Below are 10143 nucleotides of genomic sequence, written 5' to 3'. Positions count from 1 at the left end.
GTTTTCTAGACAGTTGTTTATTTAAAAAAAAAAAAAAAAAAGTATTTTGAAGTTAGGATAAAAAATGATGTGATAAAATGATGAGTCAGGTTGTCAAAAGCCAAAAAATTCTAACAGGTATGCATGCTAGAATAATGCATTTTTTTATTTTTGCAACATCTGACTCATGATTTCGATTATGTATTCTGCCAAGTTCAAAGTTTCCTTACACAAAGAGAGAGCTATATGAAACAACCATGCTTCAAACCATTTTACTTCAATTGTAGTAACAGGTTTTAGAGTTTAAATCATTAACAACCTCTGTGTGAACTTTTATCCAAATGACTGCAAGTCACAAAGAGAGCACTTCTCTTTCACGAAGTACCTTTTGTGCTTCAGTGAGACCCAATCCCTCTTCTATTTTTTTTTTTCTCCACCTTCATGTCTGTCTTTGAAGAAAGAGAAAGATGTGTGATTTGTGAAGTAATGAAAGTATGTATCAGTTAATGAAAACTGCTATCCTGGCTCCATAATGCACGCTGGAATTGCTTCAGAATAAAGGTTCATATACCTGCATTACAGCAGGAAAAAAAGTAAATTTCAGAAGTCCAGATTGCTGTGTGCACTGTGGAAGTATCATGTAGCAGTTAAATCAACCATTAGGGGTGACATAATCTTGATTTCCTCCCCCCACCTCCCCACACAGACACACTTCTCAAGAAGTTGTGATTTTCATGCTGCTTGCATTCTTTTCACTTTTTAAAACCTGCACTAGAAATTGTCAGAACCTGGTACTGGAACCGTGTACCCACATGCTAACTTGCCGACCTTCCTTTCTTGCTTGTTTTGTACACTGAATTTGCACGGAGGGAGTTGTATGTAATTACCCCCCCGCCCGAAGTTCAGTTCCAATAAGCCCCCCCGGCCCCTGTGCTTTGTGAGGGAACAGCTGAACACATGCAAGAAATTCTACAGGGCTAGCTTTGCCCTAGTACAATTTTTCTTTTCTAACTCAGGAAGACAAAACGTCTGAATTTAAAAAAAGAATTGTTGTTGTTATTTTGTTGCCCACCAGAAATGAGGGAATTACAGTGCGAGTGGTCGAGATCCACAACTCCCCCCCCCCCCCCCCCCTTTTTTTTTTTTTTTCTTTTTTTTTTTTTTTTTTTTTCCCCCTCTCCTTTTCTTAAGGAGCGAATTAGGAGCGGGTGCAGGACTGGGGCAGCGCATCCTCCGCTTGAACCCCGCCGGCCGCGCAGCGCCGCGCCCGGAGCGCAGCGGGGGAGCGGGGGCACCTTCCCCTTTGCTCTGCCCGGGCGCGCGTGTGTGTGTGTGTGTGTGTGTGTGTGTGCGCGCGTGTGTGCCCGCCCGCCGGGGTGTGCGTGTGTGTGTGTGTGTCCCTGTCTGCCTCTCGCTGCCCGCCCGCCTGCCGCCCGCGGGCGAGCCGTGAGCGCCGCCGCCGCCGCTGCCCTTTGATCCCGGCGTTAGTGTTAGTTAGGGGCCGGGAGGCGCGCGGGGCGCAGCCCTCGGCACCGCCGCGCCAGCCCTCGCCCCGGCACGGCGCCCGGCACCCGCTCGCCCGCCGGGAGCACATCCCCGGCCGCTGAGGGATACTGCGACCGGGGACAAGCCAGGTGCACGACCGGGTTGGGGGGGGGTGGGGGGGGGGAGGAAAAAGAAAAGAGAGAGGGGGAGACGGAGCCCTTCGCGGTGGCTCCGGGAAAACCGGCTTCAGCCCCCTTTCCCCCGGCGAAGAGGGAAAACCCGCCCCGGTTAGCGGCTCCCCCGGGGGCCCCGGCTTTGTGGCTGGCTGTGCCCCCCCCTCCCGGTCTTATTTGATCTCCCGTTAAACCAAGGAGGAGAATGTGAAAAAAGGGGGAAAATGCCCAGGAGGAAGCAGGAGCAGCCCAAGCGCCTCTCTTCACGTAAGTGCCCCCTCTTTTTGCCATTTTCTCCTTCCTCCTCTCCCCGTCTCCTTCCCCTCTGCAGCCGCCTCCGTCGTTTCGTGCATTAGTTTAGGGTTACAGAGGTGAAACTGACAAAGACACAGCCTGGGTTATTCCTCTTTTAGGTCTGAGCTAAGGCAGCCATGTTGGTGATGAACAGCCTTGTGCCCTTTTAATTTTTCCTCTCTCTCTCCTTTCCCCCCTTCTTTCTTCGCGTCTCTCGCCCTTTCCTCCCTTTCCCTCCCCTCGCCCGTGATTGTGCATTTGTGCTGGGGGGCGGGGGGGGCGGTGTGGGTTTCTCTTTGGGGCCGGAGGGAGGGGGGGGGGGTGTCTGTTTTATTGGGGTGGGGAGGGGGGCTAGCACCGGAGGGGAGGGCGGCGAGAGGGGAAGCGGCTGCTGGCGTCTTGTGCGGAACCAGCCGAGAGGTCCGTCCCCGGCTAAAGGTTGCGGCGGGGCTGGGCGGCCCGGGAGCGGGGGGAGGCGGGCAGCGGCCGCGGAGGGGGCCGCCGGCGGCGGCGGCGGGGGCACCCCGCACCGACCCCGCGGCCACCCCGTAGGGGGCCGGGGGCGGCGGCGGCGGCGGGGGAGGGGGCGGCGGGGAGGCAGACCGTGGCAGGCGAGGTCCCTGCAGAGCAGGGAGAGGCGGCGGCGGCGGCGGGCTCCGGGCTCCTCCTGGCCGCAGTGAAATGAAGGGTCAGGCGAGACTCGGGCTTCGGCGGCGCTGCCCCAGACGAGAGCAGCAGAGCACAGGGCTAAAGTGCATCCCGATCCTCCGCCTGCGGGCACCCCGTGCGCGCCCACGCAGGCACACGCACACGTCCCCTGACACGGCTCACCCTGCCCTGCTCCTTCTCGCTCCCTCCCCCCTCCCTGCCTATTTTCTCCCCTCTTTGCAAAACAGTTAACTTTTCTCCCGCTCGCTCTCCCCCCTCTCTCCGTATTAAGCGCTCGGCAGCTATTGAGAGGGAGGCGGAGTGGAGGGGAAGGGACCTAAAAATACCCTGCCCCTGCTTGGCCCCAGGGTCGGTTTAAGGAGAGCGGGGGGTGGACGGGAGGGGTCATTTGTCTGTCTCCGGCACATCTGCTCGGAGCCTGCCTGCAGCTCCTGCGCCGGGCTCGGGGCAGGGCGGGAGCTGAGCTCCCGGTGCCGGAGCCGGCCTCGGTCACCGGGAGTTCACCGAGGCGGCCCCGGCCCCTGCCGGGGGGCGCCGCTGCGGGCGGAGCGCGGCCCGTCCCCGTTCCCCCCTCCCTCCGCTCTGCGGGCGAAGGGGCTGGAGCAGTGCTCCCCTCCGGCACCGGCACGCGGGCCGGGGGTGTCGGCGCGGGGGGGCGGCACTTGCCGCCCCGCAAATATTTCTCTCCCTTGCCTTTCCGCCGGAGTCGAGGCAAGGGCTTGAGTTGCGGTGGGGTTTGCTTGGGGTTTTTTTGGTGTTGTGGTGGTTTGGTGGTTTGGTTTTGTTGGTTTTTTTCCCCTTCCCCTCCTCTCGCCGTTTGCCCCCGCGCAGCCTTTTCGCGGTCCGCCCGCTAGAGGAGCCGAGCCGGCAGCCCCGGCGCTAATTCCCCGCGCAGAGCGCCGGCCGGGGCGGCGGGCACGGGGGAGGTGGCGGCGGCGGCGGCGGGAGCGCGGCGCCCGCCTCTGCAGCGCCCCGGCCCCGGCGCGGCGGGCGGGGGCAGGGGCCAAGCCCGGGCGCGCAGGGCCTTGCGTGGCCGTGGAGGGGCGTTTCGGGGGGGGGGGTGGGGAGGGGGCGAGCGCCGCCGCCCCGGTTTGGCAGAAGCCCCGCGGGAGCGGGGAGGCGAAAAGGGGCTCTCGGGGCGGGAGGTAGGCGGCGGGGCGGCCGGCCCGGCGGCTGACCTTGCCCTCGCCCCCGCCCCGGTGCGGCTGCCCTCTGCCTGCCTCTCGGGCTGACATCAAACCTGGGCTCCATTTTAGGTCGCTCGGGCGTGCCGCTCCCGTGCGCGGCGGCGGGGGCTCGGCTCCGGCGCCGGGCTCTCGCCTGCCCCTGCCTCCGGGTTGCGGCTGAGGCTCCCCTCGGCCCCGACCTCCTGACCGCCCGCGCCAGGGGAAGTCACGGCTTTTTCTGGCCCCAGGAACAATTGCCTTCATTGTGCAAATAGAGTTGTGCGTGTGTTATTTGTTTTTGTTTCTGTGTTTGTGGGGTTTTTTTTGTTTTTTTTTTTTTTTTTTTTTTTTTTGTTTTTTTTTTTTTTTTTTAAATGCACGGCCTAATTTGCAGTTCTTTCGGATTAATTTTTTAGTTCAATTCATGGCAGTTTTTTTCCTGATGTGTGAAACACGCACATGCTGTACGTCCCACACGAATGCTAGTTTTTGATGAAATTTATTTATTTTAATTTCTTCTACAACTAGATTGCACTGGATCAAAAGCTATTATTTGACAATAATAATACATTAGATAATTCAGAAAGAATTGCAGGAATACTGTTCTAGCCTGCAGTCCTGCAGGTTTGGAAAATGCCTTGGGAATCCATTGCATTCAGTGTGCAAATGCTATAAATAGTGATTTATTTATTTTTTTTTAGCAACATGTTGCTTTAATGGGTACTCAGTGTAAAATACATTTTTACTCTACAATTCCTGCTGGTTTTAGCCATACGTTTCTTAGAGGAACAGAGTGTGTATTTCATTTTGAACTATTAATGATGGCAGAAGAATGTAAAGTGTACCATGCGCATCTAGAAGGAAGATGGCTAATCCTGTATTCAACCTTAACTCTGCCCCATTGTGGGTATTAGGCTGTGATTCACTCCTAAGTTACATTACATATTGCTGCTGGTGCCTGAATGCTTTCCAGTATGCCTAAACGATGGAGCATCTTGCTGTACCTCCCTGTGATATTTTGGATTCTGTTGCAATTGTTTGGGAAATAAACAGTAGGATGTTGATAAACAGAATAATTGACCAGTGTTACAGTATAACCCAGCTAATGTAACTTAGTCTGGCAAGTCCTGTGGGTTCTGGTATAGCCTAGGTAGGAAGCTGTGTTCTCAGGATCTCTAGGCCTTAATTGATTTCTTATAAATTGTTACATGCACCTGAAGAACACCACTGTCAAACCTTTAAAGTAACAGTATGCAGCTGCTGCTGACCAGGACCCTGATTTTATACTTCTGCTCATTGACTTCATTGGACAGCCCTCCTGTAAATTTAGATGTAATTTCGCAAGAGAAGACTGCACTCCCAAAATGTATGCTATGGTGAAGAAGTTCTCTGTACAAGAGTGTGCTAGAGATGTTTAAGGTTGTTGCAACAACTTAATTTAGTTTCAAGGGAGTTGCTAGATATTGATGCTTCAGAGGTTGAGGGGAAAAAAAGGACTGATACTATTAGGTGCAATAATACTGTGTTTTGGTGGCATCTGCTTAAAAGGGCAGAGTTAAGGTTGAGCTTTCAGTCATTGGAGTTGTTTACAACATAATATAGTTTGGAAGGGTCCTTTGGAGGTCGTCTGGCCTGGCCCCCTGCTCAAAGCAGGATGAACCTCAGGGTTCAATCAGGTGGATGGGTCCTTTGAGTCTCTGATCTTAATAACATGTATTGTAAGTGGAGTTTCTGTGTGTAAAGAAGTCAGGTTTGGGGAACTGTTTAGTCACAGATGCCAGCAGCACGTCTTCACTCACACTCTGAAATGCAAGAGAAAGTGCATCCTTCTTAATTTAAGATACAAGTGAACGAGGAAAGGACTTTAAGAGTTCCTGGATAGACAATGGCTTATTCATACCCAAACTAAATACTACAGCAGTGTAGGCTCAGTTTACAATGACAGAGTTAGGTCCACAAGTTAAAAATTTGCCCAGTGCATGTGCGTCTTATGGTTACTTTTGGATGCAACTAACTCAGACAAGTAAATTCATTTTCACTGGAATGTTTAAAGGAATTTTGCTCATTCCTTAGTGTGTGTGTGTGTATGTGTTAGGGGTTTTTTTTCCCCTTGAGCTACTTCAGCACTTGGATTTTTATATTTTTTTTCCTCATCTATTCCGTTAGCATCAGAATCTTTAAAAATGTATGTATAAATACAATTTTATTCCAGTTTTCTTTTTGTTGTCTTCCTTTCCATTCTACCTTGCACTATTATTTTCTTTTCTGAGAATTCCTGAAAGTCTGTTTTCTCTGAACTACACAAATGTGACTTGGAAGAGTTCAGTCTGAAAAGTAAAAGTTTTGGGAAGTTTTGAGGCGCTCAAGTAAATGTTTAGGATCTAGACCACTACATTGCCTTAAGTGTAGCAATCGATACTCTTTGGGGTTTGATTCTGTCTCAGAGGCTTGTATGCAATGCAGTTTGTGAATGAATGCCACAATACCATTTATACAAAGCTTGTATTTGTTATAGAGTATCGGGCAGAATTAGATGCTACCTTGAGAAGTTTGAACTACTACTACTACTTTCTGAGGAATGTGTTTAACATAGGGCAAACTGCAATGCTATTTTCTGTTGGATTTATTTTGTTAAAGAAGGAGATGCAGAATTGAAACAATGTTAGTTTCGATATCAAAAGCTAGATATGTGATAATGAGGGTGTATAACTCTTCTTGCTTTCATGGTCAGGTGTAGTGTGAGATATTCCAGGTACTGTGTTGAAGTGTTCAGCTGTTTCTATACAGTAAAAAACCCCTTATGCTCTGTGAAGCTTTTTATTATATTGTTTTTTATTGCTGGATTATATCATCAGAGTGTAAGGAAAATACTGTCAAACAAGTAAATTAACAGTGATTTAGAGCTTCCTTCTTTTTTTATTTCTGCAGCTTGCTTCATTTGATACTTTCTGATAGCAAGGGAGGATGTGCTGGATGGGTTTTTCAAAAGACTTCCCAATGTCAGAAAAGCCTTTACTGTCATTCGACATTTGAGAGTTGCCTCCAAGACAAAAGGCTTTTGCCAGGAACAGGAATCTTTCTCTTTTAATAGAGTTTATTACCTTACTAGCAGGCATTGCGTGTACAAGGGGAAGCTTTTAACATATTTTCTATTTACTATTTTTAACCTCTTACCGCTGCAGGGATCATGATATAGCTCATTGTCGACAAGAGGATCCATGTAGGGAAAATTATTATTCTTAGTATGATTAGGTTAATAATTTCATTGCTATCATCATGGTTGTCCTGGTGGTACTGTAATGCACCTCTCAAATGAACAGCAGTGTTTTAGTGGATGGAGTAGCATCCATATTACTCCACCTGAAAACGCTGTTCTCATTTTGTCCCTCTCGCAATAGCAAAGTCGTCATAGACTTTTCAGAAATTCATTCTCCCTTTATGGGGATTCTTTCTGACATGTAAAGTCTCTGTCTCTTCAAATTTGTATGCTAATTTTTTATGGTTTTGTGTTTGGGGTTTTTTCGCATTATACAAACTAAGTCACTTCTATAAAATCATTCAATGATCAATGTCTAAAGCCCATCAATGGTAGACTATGTCTTAGTGTTGTCTGATAGTACAGAATATGAATAAATCACACCGGAGTATAAATCAGACTGCTAAAGAGTCAGCGTTGTGCTCATTAAGCTATTTAAGTCTTTAGGATCTTATGAATTAGATTTCAGAGGGTGCGGGGGTGCAAAAGATTATAGAACAAAACCACGAACTTTTTAGCTGGCCAAACAGGAAAACTTGCAGATAGAGCAGTGGAATGGGAAATGTAAGAACATGCAGACAGAATGCATTTTTATTTTTAAATTTTAAAACGGATGAAGAAAGAGTATGACTTAATCTTTGTAACAGAGTGATTGTTGTCTTTTTTCATATGTAAGAAGGCAGGAGTAGGAGGAATTAAGTTTAGAAAAAAAAAAAGAAGAGCAGCCAGGAGGAGCTGGCTGTTCAAAGTGAAGTATTAGTAATTTCCTATAATTTAATCAGACCAGATCCCAGAGCAAGATAATGAGAGCATGACCTACAAAAGAGGACTTTTTGGAAGTTAAAAGGGCTTCTAACATGAAGCTTCACAAGGCATGTGATTTGTCATGAAGCACCGTATAGAGGACTTTTTTTTTCTTTCACATTGGAAAGAAATCATAATATAGACATTAGTTCAGATGGTTAGGGAGAGCTAATATGGCTTATGCCTGGAATCCTTTTACTGTTACAGCTGTTAAACTACTCCAGAGTCATGCTTGAAGAGTGTATCTTCTAAATAGTATTTTGTCCTGGTTTTTAGTATACCATTTTTTTTGTTGCCTAGCTTGCCATTCACAGTACGTGATTTGTATCCTTTAGGTTTACGCCTACAAAAACCTTCAGGGTGTATGGACGCTAAAGTATTGCATGTTTTACAAAAATAATAATATGCAAAAAATCTGGACTACAAAGTAGTTAGCAGTATGTAATAGAATCCAGTTTTCAAGGGAGTGGGAGAAATTCTCTTCCTCTCTCTTTCTGCCCCCCAAAGTAAAACTTTATTTTTATTCCACTTTAAAAAAAAATATGTTTTCTATGAAGAATAATAGATTATATGGGCTGATATGGGCATGAAGAATAATAAATGATATTGGGCTGAAGCAAAAAAACCCAAAACCACCACCTCAAAAAGCTGGGTAATATCCCTTTCCTCAAAGATTTTTTTTTTTTTTTTTTTTTTAAAATGTAGTTAAATAATAAAACTCGGATGTGACCCATACTGCAGTTGAAAGGGTGCATGCTGCAGGGTACAGTCAGCATTGGTTGTGTATATATACGCTGCATTGTGGCTACTTTAATGAAGGATTCAGCAACATGTATCCATAAGCTCACGAGAGCTTGTCTTCTAGTTGTTTTTTTTTTACAGGCTAACTTACAGTTACAATTATGGAAGCGTTGTGCTCCCAAAGACAATTTCTCTTTTGTTCATGTGCCTTCAGTAGCATTTACAGGCTGGTATCCTCTTCAGTGTAGACTCCAAATATTTTGAATGCTCAGTCTGAACCTGTTGGCTTAGTAGTTAGCTCTATTCCTTAAAGTTTCTCCTGCCTTTCAAGGGATTTCCTGCTTCTACTGGTGTAATTACACTGAGTAGTAGAATCCCAAGTTAAGCCTAACACTAAGACAAGCATGTTCATTTTTGCAGGTTAAGAGTTCACACAGAGTCCAAGTTCAATTAATTTGGAATCATGAAAGTTATGGGGGATTTTGTTGAGAAACATGCAGTAAGGATGGAAAAACTGGGCTGCCTAAACAGTCCTTTCCCTTGTTCTTTTTGGTACTTAGGCAGTAGGAATGGAAGCTGAGGGAAAGAATGACTAGTGCTGATAGTACAGTAGACGAAGAAAGAGAAGTTTTATGCAAGACTGATGATTTAGCTGCTGTTTAGAATAAATTGCGCTGAAAATGAAAGTGTTACCGAGTGGTAGAGGTCTTGTAATGAATGGTTTAATCAGCAGTTTCAGAAAGTGATACTAGGTTCCAAACATCTGCAGTGTTGTTTTTTTTTTGTTTGGGATGCTCTCTCACTAGGATGGAAATAAAATTTTTGAAGCAACTCAAAGCAAGCTACTGTCATTATCCCTTTGAATTCTGCGTGGTCCTACCTCTAGGGATTCCCTTCCTCAGGAAGGTTTTATAGCTCTGCTGACCCTCATCTGGGGTTTGCTGCTTGGATGTGTTTTTCTTCTGTTGCAGGGCTTTCTATGCAGGTACAAAGAATTCTTCCCTGCGTGGTCTTAAATTAGGAGGATAGAAGTTTTGTCTGAAAGTTTCTGTAAGGGAGATGATTTCACACAAGCTTACTTTAAAATTACAACTTCCTATTTTAAGTGAATGTTTTGGACATGTCCTGGATCTTGGTGCCTGGTAGAGTTTCTAATATGCTGTATCAGGGCAAAAATGAGATGTCTGGTGAATTCTTAAAAATAAATGTCATGTAACTTTTAGAAAAAGGCATTAAAAGAATTGATGGCTTTCACAACTGTGTGTTTAGCTTAATGAGTGATCCCCATGTGTGACTTTATTAATGAACGTGAATTCTTTGGAAGCTACTTCTAGACTTCACTTTGACTTATGTAGTGGTACAAATAATTACTCGTCTAAAAAATAAAAAATAAAATAAGAACAGATCTTCCAACAGGTCATGCAGTGAAAAGTAGGTGAGGAACAGAGAGTGTGGCAGGCAAGTGGATTTAGATAGCAGCTGGTGGTATAGCTGTTTGTGTTTGCTTGATTTCCTGAAGCACAGCCAGAGTCTCTCCCCTTATAGACCACTGTGCCAAATCTAGACCTGGCAACTA

The 10143-nt window shown here is 46.7% G+C and overlaps 1 protein-coding gene across 3 annotated transcripts in view; it reads left to right on the top strand.

Moving 5' to 3' along the window:
- Positions 1-1655: 1655 nt before the first annotated feature.
- The window catches only part of ZNF827 (zinc finger protein 827), a 112707-nt gene continuing 104219 nt past the window's right edge, over positions 1656-10143 (top strand). For all 3 annotated transcript variants that reach the window (XR_007507784.1, XM_049815044.1, XM_049815045.1), the window contains exon 1: positions 1656-1904. Coding sequence is in view for 2 of the 3 variants with exons in the window: in XM_049815044.1 (XP_049671001.1) it covers positions 1862-1904 (43 nt within the window). In the remaining variant the exon portion in view is untranslated. The remainder of the gene's footprint in view (positions 1905-10143) is intronic.

Source organism: Accipiter gentilis, chromosome 12 (genome assembly GCF_929443795.1).
Source record: "Accipiter gentilis chromosome 12, bAccGen1.1, whole genome shotgun sequence".
In the NCBI taxonomy this organism is placed as follows: Eukaryota; Metazoa; Chordata; class Aves; order Accipitriformes; family Accipitridae; genus Astur; species Astur gentilis.
The sequence above is the reverse complement of the archived record's forward strand: the minus strand, read 5'-3'. Positions and strand labels throughout refer to the sequence as shown.